General features: G+C 43.2%; 2 protein-coding genes across 2 annotated transcripts in view; both read right to left on the bottom strand.

Moving 5' to 3' along the window:
- Positions 1-908: 908 nt before the first annotated feature.
- The window catches only part of TXNDC12 (thioredoxin domain containing 12), a 30,019-nt gene continuing 13,592 nt past the window's right edge, over positions 909-17,335 (bottom strand). Inside the window, exons 2-7 of the mRNA XM_055341681.1 lie at positions 16,228-16,288; positions 7,549-7,601; positions 6,489-6,562; positions 4,624-4,693; positions 3,635-3,718; positions 909-1,763 (exon numbers count right to left, since the gene is read on the bottom strand). Coding sequence (XP_055197656.1) covers positions 1,684-1,763; positions 3,635-3,718; positions 4,624-4,693; positions 6,489-6,562; positions 7,549-7,601; positions 16,228-16,288 — 422 coding nt within the window. The 3' untranslated portion in view covers positions 909-1,683. The remainder of the gene's footprint in view (positions 1,764-3,634; positions 3,719-4,623; positions 4,694-6,488; positions 6,563-7,548; positions 7,602-16,227; positions 16,289-17,335) is intronic.
- On the bottom strand, positions 8,191-16,065 carry KTI12 (KTI12 chromatin associated homolog). The gene has a single exon (XM_055341680.1). It carries the CDS (start codon positions 13,534-13,536, stop codon positions 12,517-12,519), a length of 1,020 nt encoding a protein of 339 aa, XP_055197655.1. The 5' UTR covers positions 13,537-16,065; the 3' UTR covers positions 8,191-12,516.

Genomic DNA, 17,335 nt, shown 5'->3' with positions numbered 1-17,335 from the left:
GGAAAGCAAGCCAAGCAAAGACACAAAGGCATAAGAAAGCATGTTGCCAAGGGGAACCTGAAGAAACTTGGTGTCACCACAATACAAAATGCAAAGACAGGATTGGGAACAAATGCAGCTGAAGAAGTAGGCAGCTTCTTAAAGGCCATGGTAAAGATCTTGACTTTCTTCTGTGCCTCAGTTTCACTGTGTACCACAAATTCCTCTGTAACATGAGGATTGTTATATACCTTTCTCATAGGGCTGTTAGGACCAAAATAAAAGGAAATGGGATAACACACACACACAGCACTTAGAAGAGTGCCTGGTACATACCGAGGCCCAAATATTTCCTTATGTTAATCCTATTGTCTTGAGGTGGCCAGAAACATTTTAAGTAGGGGAGTGACAGGGCAGCCCAGGTGGCTCAGCGGTTTAGCTCTGCCTTCGGCCCAGGGCCTGATCCTGGAGACCCGGGATCGAGTCCCACGTCGGGCTCCCTGCATGGAGCCTGCTTCTCCCTCTGCCTGTGTCTCTGCCTCTCTGTCTCTCATGAATAAATGAATAAAGTCTTTAAAAAAAAAGTAGGGAGTGACAATGTCACCTTTGCATTTTGAACAGATCAATGAGGCAAAGGGGATGGATTGTAGGAGTACAATCCTGTGTACTTGACGTAAGTAGGCAAGTTAAGAGGCTGTCACAATAAACAGTCTGGGAAACAGAAAAACCCTGCCCTGTACGGAAACAGTGACAGAGGGGACAGAGGGAATTCAGCTACTTAAATAGCAGAAGAGATGAGCTCTGATGCCCATTTGGATGTGGGAGGAGGAGTGGCAAGAGTCCTAGATCGGGCCCTCATGGTTAGTCTTCCTGAAGTGATCTCCATCCCTTCCTCCACTCTCCAATAAGAAAAAGGCCATCACAACACATTTCCTTTCAAAGTTTTATTAAAGTTTAATGGAACAATTAATATTTTTAATTTTTTTTGTTAACCTCAGTACAAAAATACAGTTGATGACTAGACAAAAATGGCTCCACCTAGGGCTTGAAGGTTTCTGTTTCCGGAACAGTAACAGGGCAGAGCATGCTTCCAGCTGGGACTGAGTCCGAGCACACAGCCATTCCTGCACACACATGCGTGCAAACAGGGAAGCCCAAGCAGTAGAAGAGGATGGAAGTTGCCAAGATTCAGGAAGAAGCCCAAGATTATTCCCAGGAGATAAGGAGAAGAAACAGGCTGGTCTCTGGCAGGCATAGAATTACTGATTTATATTTGAGTTTGTTGTTTTAAATGAGAAACTACTTCTGCAATTTTAATACTGTAGAAAAGATGCTACGGGTCTCCTTTCACCATCAAGGTGAATAAAGCGGGAGGAAATGGAAAAAGATTCAAATATTGACGTATGAGGAGTAAATCTCCAAATGGCTCAAGTTTTGTGTCAAAAGCTGTCATTCTTTACATTCCATGACGAACAGACATCTAGGAGGGGGCAGAAGGAAGTGTGCCGTGCTGTGCTGGATCCACAGACGTGGAAACCAGCTCCTGTCAGCAGAAGTCTTCCACAGTGACAGCGCTCCTTCCCACGTAGACAGGAGCAAGGCTTCCTGGTTGGTTGAACTGTCCTGAGCAATTCCTCAATATTCCCTTCCCTGCTGCTTTCCTTCCAGAACACTAACTTTGATGAAAGAAGGGACATATTCAGGTTACAACTCATCTTCAAGATGTTTCTCTCTGAAGGCATCCCCCGTCAGCCTCTCCTGAGCTTCCTTCATCCCCTGAACAACTGTGGAATAAAGGTTGGGGGGAAAGAGTATGAAGCAGGTTTTTAATGTCTAACATTTGACAACTAATGTAGATTTTTACTATAGGAGAAATATGACAGGATCTGGACTCAAGGTCTAGTTCTGGATTTTAGTCCTGGAAAGTCATTTACCTCTTTGTATTGGTTTCCTCATCTATAAAATGAAGTAACGCTACTTACTTCACACAGGATCACAAAAGAGCTTTATAAATTATGAAACGCTACAAAAATACTACTAGTTACTATGGTTTCTCCTCCAGGATTAGGGCTGAATCCCTGTCACAGGCTACAGATGTTCACTTGTCATTAAGGGACTAGAAAACCCTCCCACCACCCCCCGTCATATTATTTGAATGACTGCTGTGTTTATTTCATTTCCTGTGGAAGTTACAGATGAGTGTGTGCGTGTGCTCGGAGGGGGTATGGCCTTCAATGAGGGAGGCAGTCATTGCTAGCATCAACTATACAGAAAAGCAACCAAGTTCTCAGTCAAAAAAAAAAAGAGCTGAAACTTGTCTCAGGACATCTCCCCTGTTGATTGAGCTTCAAGGGAGGCAGCTGTTTGGGTACAGGCTCTCCAGACAGTGACAGGCCAGGGGCTGGGTTGAGCCGCATTCTGTAAATCTCAGAAAGGAAGCCTACAGCTGTGTTAAGAGCCAGGTAGTACAGTTTGTTATTTCTCTTTTGCTTTGTCTAAGCCTTTTGTAAAGCCAGGCTTGACGTTCCAGTTTCATGTCAGCTGAGCCATGGGGGATTCAGGCAAGGGTCTTGGGTCCACATTTGGACTACTGTGTTGAAAGATGATAGCAGTGTGGAGATAGCAATTGTAAGGTGGATGAAATACTAAAGGGAAGGTGAACTCAAGGGTCAAGAGTTGGCAACCTAAAATCTAGCCGCCTTTCCCATGTGGGAAGGTTCTCTCTAATATACCAGCCTCTGATGATCTGCGGTTAGGTAAGGAAGAAGACATGCTCCTTACCCATGGCAAGGAGATAACCTCTCCAGATCTCTTTCCTCTCCCTGTTCTGAGAAACAAGAGTTCCAAGTACTCAGAACATAAAGCGATCAACAACCCGACAGCATGGCAATGTGAGACATGTGGCAACTTAGCCAACAACCCCCTCCTATAGATGATAGGAGGAACTTTGGAAGGAAAACAGGGACAGTACTTAGCAGGGATTCCAATCCCGGCCTCTAGAATGGTTGTGTTCAAGGATTAGAGAACAAGAAGGCATGACATGATTTCAACTTCCCTTCACCTGTTTGTGCTGATGCTGTTCTCTCTGCCTGGAACGTGCTTTTTGCATTTATCTGCTGGCTAGGGCTCATTACTCAGGATTCAGTCCAGGCACTGTGTCCTCCCGCAAGCCTGTGGACTCTCCATGTAGGGCCACCCCCCCACCCTATGCCCCACCCTCATAAGACAAATTCTTAGCCTTCTTAGGTCCAGTTAAAGCTTACTATCATGATACCTTTTAGACTTGATCAGCTCCTTTGCATTCTTTAGGAAGAGTAGCGTTAGCACAGTAGGAAAAAAACTTAAGTTCTGGACAGAAATTCCGGCTCTGCAACTTAATTTTGAGACCACAGGCAAGTGACTATCTCCATGAGCCTCAGTTCTTCAGTTTCCTGTGGTTCAGTTAGCGCCACACTGCACTGTAAGCAGCGAGGGAAGGGGCTCAGTCTCATCTTTCTCCTCTGTTCCACAAAGATTCTAGCCAAAAGCTGTTCTTGCTGGGGATGCTCAGCTCACGCGTGGAATCCAGCCTCCTCCCACAGACACTGCATGGGGTTCATCCTAGTTAAATTTAGCAGCAAGTCTCCCTCCTCTCTCTCTCTCTACGTAGCCATACCTTGCTCAGCACTGACATAGAAATACTTGTAGCTGGGGTTTCCATTCTCATTGATGATTTCAGGATGCACCTTGCCACTGGGATCTATTGTGGACAAAATGGCACAACGATTATAGTAATTAGAGAGGTATTTCAAATGCTATATAGTACATTAGGCCTGCTAGGAAATGAGACCTCCCCACTTCGCAGCCCATTAGCTCACCACTCTACCCCTGTGTTTTATGCTATAATCACAGTGAATTCCTTGCAGCTCCCTGAACTCAAGTCTCCCGTGCCTTCACATATGCTGTTCTCTCTTACTGGCACGTTCCCTTTCTTCTTGATAATGGTAGGATGCTATATTTCTATTTGTCTCCCCCACACACACACAGAACCCAGCAGGATGCTGAGGAAACATTAGATGGTCATTAAATTTAACATCTTTTGGGGATCCCTGGGTGACTTAGTGGTTTAGCGCCCGCCTTTGGCCCAGGGCGTGATCCTGGAGTCCCGGGACTGAGTCCCACATCGGGCTCCCGGCATGAGCCTGCTTCTCCCTCTGCCTGTGTCTCTGCCTCTCTCTCATGAATAAATAAATTAAAAATCTTAAAAAAAAAACAAATTAACATCTTTTATACGTTGTTTGTGGAAAGATATTTGTCTGGTTATAGTACTCCACCTCTTGGATGAGGTCAAGGGTAGGAACTGTGGCTTATCTCTGTCCCTGTAGAGCCGCCTAGTGTAGAGCCCAGTGCTTGACATACAGCTAATACACAGATGAATAATGGATGATTCCAGTACTCTGTCACTGATCACAAAGACAGTTAATGGAAAAAATTTTCCTTCAGGTTTGAAGTTCTGGCATTCAGAACTCCCCCACTTTCCAGAAACTGGTTGTTTTTGTTTTTAGCCATCCTTGCATAGTTTCACTATATGGAATCAGTGCCTTCTTCACTCCTTTATCTCTCCTTCCACATCACAGATCCCCAGATTAAGATCTTTTACCTTACCCAAAAAAAGGATTCGTGGAATGTAACCCCCATCAGGGCTGAAATCTTCATCCTTCGGCTCCTCTTCATCCTATTAAGTGTAAACCTTAAGTCAGGTCATGTCCTCTCTCTTCAAAACCTTTAGGTGGTGGGGTGCCTGGATGGGGCAGTCGGTTGAACCTACAACTCTTGGTTTTGGATCAGGTTGTGATCTCGGGGTTAGGAGATCAAGCCCTGGGTCAGGCTCCACGCTCAGTGCAGAGTCTGCTTAAGACTCTATCTCCCTCTGCCCCTCCACCTTGCTCTTTCTCAGATAAATAAAACTTTAAACAAAAACCTTTTAGTGGCTTCCCCTCTCTCTCAGGGTAAAACCCCAAGTCCCTGCAGTAGCCTAAGAGGCCCTATGTAATCTGCTACCTGGGCACCTCTCTAACTTTATGTCCTACCTCTTGTTCAGTCTTTTTCAAACACACTAACTTGCTTGCTGTTTTGTCATTAAACAAGCCAGGCATGCACCTCACTTAGGCCTTTGTACTTGCTGTTTCCCCTGCCAGGACATACTTCTCCCATTATCCACGTACCTCACTCCCTTTTTGGTTTCAAATCTTTGTTCAAATGTCACCTTCTTTTCAACCGTCTACTTAAAATTGCAAAGTATCCCTTCCACCCTTCACTTTTAGCCACCATCTGACATATTTTAACTAGTCTATCTCCCCATATTCAATTTCCCATATGTAATTTCAGTGAGTACAAGGAATTTTGTCTGTTTTTCCATTGCGGATTCCCAATATCGACATCACTGACTTACACAAGTATTTCTTGCACACAGCTAAATGAGACTAACATTTTAGCTATAATTATGGAGTTACAGTCCTCCCAGGAGATATGACCACATAATTAGCTTTCTTTTAAAATCTCTGAATTTGGAGTATGCTCACTGAAGGCATTTCTGTTTCCTCTGAGTGGTGATTCTAACTTAGAAAGTGATGCATATGAACTTAGTTCATATGCATAAGAAATAAATAGTAATTTTGTCATTCTTGGTGTGGATCCCATTTAGGAGTTAAATGGGATTTCTTCAACCTGTAATATAATTTTGCCTTGAGTGAGGTGTGTCAGCATTCAGGCTATCCACTAGTTACATAAGCAATCTCTTAGCCGCCTCAACATTCCCCATTAACATGCTCAAAAGACTTCCAGTCCTATGTGTAAGTAAATATTATCTTTATAGAAACTCAGGGCTAGTAGTTGCATCATAGAGCATCAAAACATCCCTCATTTGAAGAGTACAGCCTAAAAGGAAGCATAGCTAGGTCATAGTACCTATTCTTATCACTCAGCTCTACGATCTTGACTAAATCAACTCATTCCTTCGGTCCCAAGATGCTCTTTCTGAAAAATGGCTATTACCAATGGCCGAAAAATCCCTTCTAAAATCTGATATTCTGACTTGAGATTACAAAACCTGTAATCTATGTCAAGTACATAAAGGATAGTTCATGAAACAGAAAGGTTTTACATACAAGCCCAGCACAGAGAAGGGGCTCAGCTGCATCACATTTTGCAGGGTTCTGTGTCCTGCATGTGTTACTACTATACCTTTAGTTTAGCCACACAAAGATGTAAAACATGTCATAATCATAGACTAAGATCGAAGGAACCTTAAAATTTAGTCATCTTATCCAATTTCTCTCTTCTTCCTCCAACAAATGGAGGCTGGATGGCTTTCTACACTGACACAAGACTTAGTATTAGAGTTCAAGAGGAAAACGCTCTCATAACGAAGCCAGATCCGCTGAATATGATTTTACACCACTAATGATGATAATTTTAAAACCGCAAAGACTTAAAATCATAGCAATAAGGAGAAACTCTCAAAGTCTTACCTCAAGATTCACCATAACAAAATTATGGGAAAGTTCTGAAATTTCTGTAGATTCTGCAAATTTGGGCTTTAAAGCTAGAGGGAAAAAGATTTTGGAATAGAAGAAAACATCATTGTCATATCCAAACCCAAATTTGCTGAGTTGATTCAAATAACTGGACCTTTTTTTTATTTTTAAAAAACCCCTAAGAACCAGAAATCAGGACACCTGAATTCTGGTCATGCTTCTGCCACTTACAAACATAGGTATGTGACCTGGAGTGACTGACTTCATTTCTCTGAAGCTTTTATCATAAATATAGAATAATGGCATACGAATTTCTATTTGCTTTTTATAGCCACATTTCAATAACTTCTATTGAAGTAATAGACAACAGAGTAACATTTCCACATATACATATAATTACGCTATTTACATTAATTTTATGCTCCTTTTCCAACTAGGATTTTGTTAAGTACAGCATACCAAATAAAGGAAAAAAAAAAAAAAAAGCCTGGAAAGCAGCAAGGTGGCACAGCAGAAAGAACACAGACCACAAATAAAGGTGGGTTGTAATTTTGTTCCCACTTCCTCCAGGAAGACTTCCCTAATCACTTCTTATGTCTCTATTTCAGTTTCCTATATCTACTCTCCATTGACTACTGTAGCTCTAATCCCATACTCTCCCTCATCATATCTCAATTGCTTTACCCTCCAACCCCTTGCAAAGATAACTGCAAACTTCTTGAGGGAAAGGAATCTATGTCATATATTTCTTTGGTATTCCTTAAAGCAATCAGCAGTGCTAGGATAAAATCTGTGCTAGTATTTTTAAAGTGTTACTATTTAAGAACACATTTGAGGGCAGCCTGGGTGGGCCAGCGGTTTAGTGCCGCCTGCAGCCCAGGGTGTGATCCTGGAATCCTGGGATCGAGTCCCACGTCGGGCTCCCTGCATGGGGCCAGCTTCTCCCTCTGTCTGTGTCTCTGCCTCTCTCTCTCGCTCTGTGTCTCTCATGAATAAATAAATAAAATTAAAAAAAAAAAAAGAACACATTTGAAGTTTGATTATTTGCACTTACCTTTGCAAGCTCCACACCAGGACTTATGGATAATCACCATCAGAGGTAAGCCACTTAAAAAGATAACAAAAAAATTACAATCTAGTAATTCCATTTCTTTATGTCTATCCTAATGACCACCTAATAAAGACAAGGTTAATGTACAAAGACGTTTATTAGTATGATTTAGATTAAAAAAAAATTTCGGCAACCTAAATATTCAATATAGATTATTGTAATAAAACTATTGGTAAGTTCTGACATTCCTGTAAATTCTGCAAATTCGGGCCTAAAGCTAGGGAGACTGTAGAAGAGAAGAAAACGTCAAATTACAGTATTTCTAAATATGGTTATGTAATCATTGAAAATGTTAGTAAAATTTTTCAGTTATATCAAATTAAAAACTAGAATGGGGTGCCTGGCTGACTCAGTCAGTATAGCATGTGACTCCTGATACAGAGTCATGAGTTCAAGCCCACGTTGGGCATAGAGCTTACTTTAAAAAAAACAACAAAAAACAGGGATGCCTGGGTAGCTCAGCAGTGTAGCACCTGCCTTTGGCCCAGGGCGTGTTCCTGGAGTCCTGGGATTGAGTCCAGGTCCCGCAGCAGGCTCCCTGCTTCCTCTGCCTATGTTTCTGCCCCACCCCACCCCTCTTTCTCTCTCTCTCTCCCCCTGTGTCTCTCACGAATAAAAATCTTAAATGAATGAATGAATAAATAAATAAACCAAACCAGAATATAAAATTATCATCTGTAGTTTGGATTAAAATTACAACTATATACAGAGGAAAAGAGCCTAAAAGGAAATGACAGAAATGTACCAAAATATAATAGCAGTTTTTCCTAGGTAATGGGATTGTGGATTTTACACTTTTTCTGTATTTTCTATAATTAAATGTAATTTTTATAATCAAAAGATCTATAAATCTTTTTCTTTTTTAAATGATAAGCAACACAATCCACCTGAACCAGTCTTGGCCAGATGAAGCTCTTATGTTGTCAAGGCTCAAATGCCAACTTGTAGGAGAGCAGTATGGAAGCAGCCAGGGGCTTTCTTCATTATCCAACCCCTGCATCACCAGACCACCATACACTGTAGAATACAATCGATGCATTTACTGCCTTGAACTCTATTACTTCCCTGTCTCCCTGAAAGCCTTTTTTTTTTTTTTTAAGATTTTTTATTTATTTGAGAGAGAGTGTGAGAGAGCACAAGTTGGGGAAGATGTAGAGAGAGAGAAGGGAGAGAGAGAGAGGGAGAGAAAAAGGGAGAGATAAAGGGTGGGGTAGGGCAGCCCGGGTGGCTCAGCGGTTTAGGGCCGCCTTCAGCCCAGGGCCTGATCCTGGAGACCCCGTATCGAGTCCCACGTCAGGCTCCCTGCATGGAGCCTGCTTGTGTCTCTGCCTCTCTCTCTCTGAGTCTCTCATGAATGAATGAATGAATGAATAAATAAATAAAATCTTTAAAAAAAAAAAGGAAAGAAAAAGAAAAAGGTGGGGGGGGGGGAGAGAAAACCAGACTCCCTGCTGAGCAGGGAGCCCAAAGCAGGGCTTGATCCCAGGACCCAGAGATCACGACTTGAGCCCTAAGCAGATGCTTAACCAACTGAGACACCGAAGCATCCCTCTTTTTTTGTTTTTAAAGATCTATTTATTTATTTAGGAGAGAGCACAAACATGTGGCGGGAAGGAGCGGGTATAGAAGGAGCAGGGAGAATCTTAAGCAGGCTCCACACTGAGGCTGAACTCAATGGGGCTTGAGCTCAGGACCCTGAGATAATGACCTGAGCTGAAACCTAGAGTCAGAAACTTAACTGAGCCACCCAGGAGCCCCCAGACTTGGGGTTTCCTAAGGTTAAGAACTTAGCTCTTTCCACATGCCTTAACATCTGGCACATAGAATATTACTGATAACAAACACTTACGTAGCATTTACTATGTAGCAGGCACTATTCCAAATATACATAATTAATTTAGTAACTGTCAAATTATTCAGCTACTTCATTAGAGACCTACTACCTACTTCATTAGAGACCTACTACAAATCTGGGATGGATTTGTGCCTCTAATACTTGTAAAAGCTTATAAACCAAACAAGGCAAACTTACGTGAGAAGTGGGATCTAAGTAATCACAGTAATAATAGCCAAAATCTAACCATGTATTATACATTGCACTATGTACTTTACATGCATTGTATCATTTAAATCCTCACTACAGGGCAGCCCAGGTGGCTCAGTGGTTTAAAGCTGCCTTCAGCCCGGGGCCTGATCTTGGAGCCCCAGGATCGAGTCCCATGTCGTGCTCCCTGCATGGAGCCTGTTTCTCCCTCTACCTGTTGTCTCTGCCTCTCTCTGGGTCTCTCATGAATAAATAAAATCTTAGAAAAAAAAAAATCCTCACTACAGGGGCGCCTGGTGGCTCAGTCAGTTAAGCATCAGACTTTGTTTCAGGTCATGATCTCACAGTCCTGGGGTCAAGCCCTGGGACTACTGGCTCCTTGCTCAGCAGAGGGTCTTGTTTCTCCTTCTCCCTCTGCCCCTTCCCCTGCTTGTGTTCTCTCTCAGATAAACAAATCTTTTAAAATAAATAAATCCTCACAACAATCCTAAGTTATATACTATTACTGTTCTCAAATAGAAATGAGAAAATTAAGACTAAGACTCCTAAGAGATTAAATATATGGCCCCAAAAAACCTAGGTTCTGCCACTTACTAATTCATGAAGTCTGACACCAAAACCAATGCTCTTTCTGTTACTGTCTACTTCATTTTAGGATGGCAATCCACAATCATTAATTAACTAACTTTAAATCAGATAAGAGGTTGGAAAAGGCCTTACAAGCTGCCTAGTCCAAGCCTCCATTTCATTCCGGAATTATAATGTATCATCTAATACGTTATATATAATTATAATATATCCAATATATTTCATATAACAAAGGGTGGTCCAGACTGCCTGAAGAAACACATCACCAACCAAGGCAGCCCATCCTTTTAATAGCTCCATGCACTTACAGAGCAGTTTAGAATGCCTTGCTCCCTCCTCTCTCCCAAGCAAACTTCTATTTATCCTTCTAGAGCAGACATCAGCAAACTAGTGTCTGTAGACCTGATTCAACATACTACCTGCTTCTGTAGAGCTGTAAAATACAAATTCCTTTTCATTTTTAAATGGTTGAAAAACAAATTAAAAAATAGTACCTTGTGGTATGTTAAGATTAAACATACTTTACCTTTCAGTGTAGTATTAAAATACACTGTTGCATACTTACTGTATATGGCTGCTCTTGTGCTACAATGTGCTACAGTTAATAAGCTGCAACAGAGACCTTATGGCCTACAAAACCTAAAATATTTACTATTTGACCCTTTGCTGACCCGTTTGAGTGACAGTTCAAATGTTCACCCTCTGTGAAGCTTTCCCAAAACGACCTTCTCTCAAACAGCTAATTAGTCCTTTCCTCCTCTGGGTTTCCAAAGCATTCTGTCTTCATCCTGCAACCACCAGCCCTTTTCATCCCATAATCATGTCTACATGTGTGTATTTTTCACCAAACTATTAGTTCTCATGGGCAAAGACTACCTCTAATTTATCTTTGGAAATCACAAGTGCTTGCTGGGGATTTACCCCAAAGATACAGATGCAGTGAAATACCGGGACACCTGCACCCCAATGTTTATAGCAGCAATGTCCACAACAGCCAAACTGTGGAAGGAGCCTCGGTGTCCATTGAAAGATGAATGGATAAAGAAGATGTGGTCTATGTATACAATGGAATATTAGCCATTAGAAATGACGAATACCCACCATTTGCTTTGACATGGATGGACCTGGAGGATATTATGCTGAGTGAAATAAGTCAATCAGAGAAAGACAAACATTATATGGTCTCATTCATTTGGGGAATATAAAAAATAGTGAAAGGGAATAAAGGGGAAAGGAGAGAAAATGAGTGGGAAATAACAGTGAGGGAGACAGAACACGAGAGACTCCTAATTCTGGGATGGGGTGGTAGAAAGGGAGATGGGCGGGGGTTGGGGTGACTGGGTGACGGGCACTGAGGGGGGCATTTGATGGGATGAGCACTGGGTGTTATGCTATATGTTGGCAAATTGAACTCCAATAAAAAGAAATTAAAAAAAAAAAAAAAAAGAAAATCACAAGTACTGGTAAGGTAGGTACCCACCATTTAAGGAAATCAATGAAAGAATTAAAGAAGCTTATGGTGATACTTGCCTTGAAATACAGAATGAAGCACAACTGTTATAGAAGTGTTAATTGCGCTAAGTTAGAGCAAAATATATAGTCTCTCACTAAGCACTGCCAAAGCACTACTTTGGTCAAAGGCATAATAGTGATGTAACATTTAGATACACATATATTAAGTAAATTACATGAATAACATTAAGTTATATTAAGTGAAAAAGATTCCAGCCAACTTTCTTCTCCTAAAAGATTTTATTAGATAAAATAGTAGTTATCTTTCACTTCCACTAAAACCAAAGCTTCCCAAGCACAGAAACCCGTGGATATATCTGTGACCTTTGGCTCTGGGACAGATTAGCAAAAAGTAGGCAGAGTACTCAAAAAATTATGTGAAAGAAAGGCCAGTGCAGATGCAGACCTGAGCCATCTTGAGGTTTTGTTCATAACTGTTTTAAGACAACTCATCCATCCAGTCTGCGCTCCCACAGTTCAGATGGGGAAAATTCATGTCTGATATGTCAAGTAGAACCCAATCTAAACAAACTCTGTCCACCTGACTGTCCCCTGGAGAAATTTGCCAAGATCCTCCGAGCCAGTTCTCTTTTCTTTAGTTTCAATCTATGCTGTAAACACAAGGCCTACCACAGAGGAAAGCGTGAGTAAATCAATCACAGCAGCTCTGCCACCACACATCAACATGCCCTGCAGACACTGAAATTAGTCGATCAAGAAACTTAGGGAAGTGGAGATTAGACGAGGAGCCCCCCCCCCCCCCGCCCCTAGTGCAGGCTCTGGCTCAGATACTGCAGAAACATGTTGGCCAGCTGAGGCAGGTTCTCATTGTTAGGATGCATCTTGGTGTAGGAAATAAACTGGCGGCGGAGGCGACTCAGTTCTGCCATGGTCAAAGGCCGGGTAAACCGCAGGTGCTCCGTGGTGCCAGGAAGCTTAAGCAGGTCTCCAGGGACCGCGCTCTTCTGCGCTTCCATCAGTCCCGCCAACACCTGGCTCGTGACCTGATCCAACTGGTGCAAAAAGCTGCCGGAGGCAAGGGGCTGGGACTGTGTAGACTGATGGGGCGGGGGGGCCTGGTTCTCAAACAAGGCAGCCCGAATCTCGGCCAGGGGCAACGGCGCCTCTAAGCCTACCAAGGTGAACAGCGGTCGGTCCCAGCGGTTCCGAGAGTCTGGAGCCTCAAAGCGCACCGTCAGGGCTTCCATAAGCTCGGGGGGGTAAGACGCACTGGACCCGAGCTTTGCAGATTCTTCGAATTCTGGAGTCCCAAAAGCCGGGAGAGCGGGCGCCGCGGTCTCCTGCTCCGCTTCCTGAGGCTCGGCGGCCCAGGGCTCCCTGCGGACCGCGGCGCCCGCCGCCAGGGGTCTCCCTCCGTCCTCAGCGCGCGGCCTCTGACCCGCACCGCCATTCCGGCCAGGGTCCGCCGCCGCCCGAGGCCCCGCGCTCACACTGCCCGGCCGCACGCAATACACCAAGCAGAGTGGGGTGCGCGCCGCCCGCGCGAGGCAGTAGAGCTCGTAGCGGAAGCCCTTGATGTAGTTAAGCGAGTCCAGGATGACCACGTCGCGGCGGCTCAGGCGCCGCTCCACCGCCGCTCGCAGGGCGCCGCGCAGCGCCTTCTCCCGGGCGGAGTCGCCGTACACGGTCGCGTCCTCCGCGCCCAGCACCGCCGCGTCGTCCACCACGCACACCGCGCGGCCCTCGGCCGCCAGCGCCCCGCGCAGCTCCTCGGCGCGCCGGCTCCTGCCGCTGTACGGCAGCCCGCACAACACCACGAGCGGCATCCCGACGGGGCGCGGCCATGCGCGGCCACCGAGCGTCACTTCCGGGCGGCCGACGTCTCCGACGCAAACCGGAAGGTCACGCACTTCCGACCCCACCGGAGTCCCACGGGACCTGCTGTTGCTATGGCAACACGAGTTCGCTCCGAGGAGACCCAGGACCTGCTCGCTCAGGAAGGTGATGGAAACTAGAACGACGGGTTAGTTATGTCAAGAGGCCTCGAAAGGATGGGAACCCTCTGTGGCCAAAGGCGACGTCCGGCCATTATCCATAATGTGGCCTGAAGGAGCTTAAACACTGCAAGACAGTCTGCACCATATTCAGCACAGGACCGGGGACAAATGCTAGTTTCCGTCCATTCCTTACACCCAGTGACTCTCAGAAACGGTTAACTCCATAACCATTTCAATCACTCAACCTCTCCACGATTGGGAATTCGGAAATGAACACCAGGCAGTTCCCGCGAAGGAGGTTAACGGTCTGAACGGGAAAAATCAAGCACCTACAAGGAGAGTCAGACATCCTACAACGGATAGAGTAGGTTGGGATGTAAAGGTATGGGAGAGAAAAACAAAGTGCCCCCAAAACTCACTTAAGACTTTATGTAGGAGTAGTCATTTGCTTTAGAACTTCAAACCTATTTTTTTGTTTCTCCTTGGTAAGGCTGCCTGATTAAATACAGGATGCCTAGTTAAATTTGAATTTCAGATAAGCAACAAAAAATGTTTTTACTATTTCTCAGATATTGAATGGGGCATATTTAAAATTACTCCTTGTTTACCCAAAATTCAAATTTAACTGGGGGTCCTTATTTTTATTTGTTAAATCTGGTAACCCTGCTCTACAGAATGTGTGAGCCTTGTGCCATGAAGCTGTAGGATCTGTTCTAGCCAAAGCAAGCATTATGCAGTTGAAAAACAAGGGTTTGGATTGCACAGGTACACTTATTATGCAGATTTTTTTTACAGTACCATAAATGTATTTTCTCTTCCTTATGATTTCCTTTAGCTTACTCTGTTGTAGGAATACAGTATGTAATACATATAACATACAAAATATGTGTTAATTGACTGTTTATGTTACCGGTTTTCGGTTTTGGGGGGACTCAAAAGTTACATGCAGATTTTGAGCGTGTGGCAAAAGTTACATGCAGATTTTGAGCATCCCTAACTGCCCCTAGCACTATTCGAAAGTCAACTGTACATGGAAACTAATGAGAATGAAGATACAACTGTTCAAAATCTTTGGGATACAGCAAAAGCAGTCCTGAGGGGGAAATACATCGCAATACAAGCATCCATTCAAAAACTGGAAAGAACTCAAATACAAAAGCTAACCTTACACATAAAGGAGCTAGAGAAGAAGCAGCAAATCGACCCGACGCCCAGCAGAAGAAGAGTTAATTAAAATTCGAGCAGAACTCAACGAAATTGAGACCAGAAGAACTGTGGAACAGATCAATAGAACCAGGAGTTGGTTCTTTGAAAGAATTAATAAGATAGATAAACCATTAGCCAACCTTATTAAAAAGAAGAGAGAGAAGACTCAAATTAATAAAATCATGAATGAGAAAGGAGAGATCACTACGAAAGTCAACTGTAATTTTGCAGGTGCAGAAGTGTGCTGCTGTGCAAGGATGTGTATATATAAAGTAGATGCACATATACTGGGTCTTTGTATCTCTCCAGTACAGTATAGTATAAAACATTCAAGTATTGGTTGTGTCACTTACTAGCTGTATAATCTATTGACAAGTTATTTAATCATCAGTGTCTCATTTTCCTCTTGTGTAAAATAGTAACAGTTCTTATTCCACAGGCTGAACCAACCCCATAGGTTATAAGGATTAAATAAATGAATGCATGTAAAGCACTTAGATCTGTGGTTAGCCTTCCCTCCCCTGCCCTGCCTTTTCTTCCTCCTTTGCATCACCTATGTGCATCAGTGCATAGGCTAAACCTAACTGAAACTTAACACTATTCACCTTGAGACTGTTAGGCAGTGTGGGTTACTGGTTGAGTGCAGGCTCCGAAGCCAAAGTGCCTAGGTTTGAATCTTGGCTCCACCACATACTAGCTGTGTGATCTTAAGCAAGTTACTTAACTGCTCTGTGCCTTAAGTTTTCTCATCTCTAAAATGAAGGTAACAGCAGTACCCACCTCAAAAGAGTTATGAGAATTAAATAAATTAATTCAAATTATTCAATGTCTGGTGCATAATAAGCACTTAGTAGTAGTATTTTTTGTTATCATCAGGCAACTACTCAGTTCTGGCTCTGGCATAACTTTTCATGTGAAATTAATGTTAAGCTGGTGGCTGGAAAGTGTTTCACTAGCATAAATAACCTATTGAATGTATTTTTTTAAATCTCTAGGTCCAACATGGGGTTGAACTCACAACACTGAGATTAAGAACTGCATGCTCTGGGATGCCTGGGTGGCTCAGCGGTTGAGAGGCTGCCTTTGGCCCAGGCCGTGATCCTGGAGTCCTGGGATTGAGTCCCACATCGGGCTCCCCGCACGGAGCCTGCTTTTCCCTCTACCTATGTCTCTGCCTCTCTCTGTGTGTGTCTCTCATGAATAAGTAAATAAAATCTTAAAAAAAAAAAAAAAAAAAAAGAATTGCATGCTCTACCTGACTGTGCCAGCCAGCTACCCCTTCCACTATAAGTAACTTAAAACCGTATCTTGTACCTGGCAGCTGCTTCCTTCTTCCCATCTTCTAGTGTCCTCCAATGAATGTGATCTCCAAAACCTGGAAGAAAAGAGCCTTATAAACATTCACCCATGAACAACGAGCAAAGACTCAAAAAGAAACGTGGCATGTTCACAAGATATCCATAAAAAAGCTTTCCTCTGTCAAGAGCATGGTGTTCAAGTCACAGCTCCACAACTTTCTAGGTGTATAGGACCATTCAACTAAAGGTCAACCTCAGTTTTCTTTTATATCTATAAAACAGAGATAACATCACCTAATTCATAGTTTTTAAGGAGATTAAATAATGGCTGTGAAATGCTTTGTAAACTAACACCGAGTATGCAAATAATACTATAAGAATGAATGAGAATTTTCTACAGAGTAAACATAAATTAGGTCATGCAAATCATTACTAGTTGAGGACAATACAGCAACATAGATTTAGGGTCAGACATATATGGGTAAGTGACTCCACTACCTATTAAATGTGTGAATACAGTAAATTCTCCAAGTCTCAATTTCTTCATCTTTAAAATCAAGATAATAATAACTACCTCCAAGTGTTGGTGTAAAGATTAAATGACATAAAAGAATTTAAAGCTACTCTTGGGACATCTGGGCAGCTCAATGGTTGAGTGTCTGCCTTTGGCTCAGGTGGTGATCCCAGGATCCTGGGATTGAGTCCCGCCATCAGGGTCCCCACAGGGAGTCTGCTTCTCCCTCTGCCTAGGTCTCTGCCTCTCTCTCTCTCTGTGTCTCTCATGACTAAATAAAATATTAAAAAATAAATAAAGCTAGTCATTCCCCACACTTCTGCCAGAGTGATCTTTTAAAATCACATCTCTGCTGGGTAAAAACCTTTCAGAGGCTCTCCAATTATCTAAAAAAAAAAGGTCAAACTCTGATAGCAGGCCTTACACAGCCTTTCAGAATATGGCATCTGCCCATCTCCCCAGGCTTACTGTCCACACTTTTTCTAAAATCCCAGATACAAAAACTACTTTCATTTCCTTAAGCTTGCCGCCTCCTCTGTCTTTCCTTCCACCCTTGCTTCCAATTCATTCTTCAAGTACAAACCTAGAGCGCATCATTACTTCTGGTAAA

The sequence above is a fragment of the Nyctereutes procyonoides genome, unplaced genomic scaffold (genome assembly GCF_905146905.1).
Source record: "Nyctereutes procyonoides isolate TBG_1078 unplaced genomic scaffold, NYPRO_anot_genome, whole genome shotgun sequence".
Lineage (NCBI taxonomy): Eukaryota > Metazoa > Chordata > Mammalia > Carnivora > Canidae > Nyctereutes > Nyctereutes procyonoides.
The sequence above is the reverse complement of the archived record's forward strand: the minus strand, read 5'-3'. Positions and strand labels throughout refer to the sequence as shown.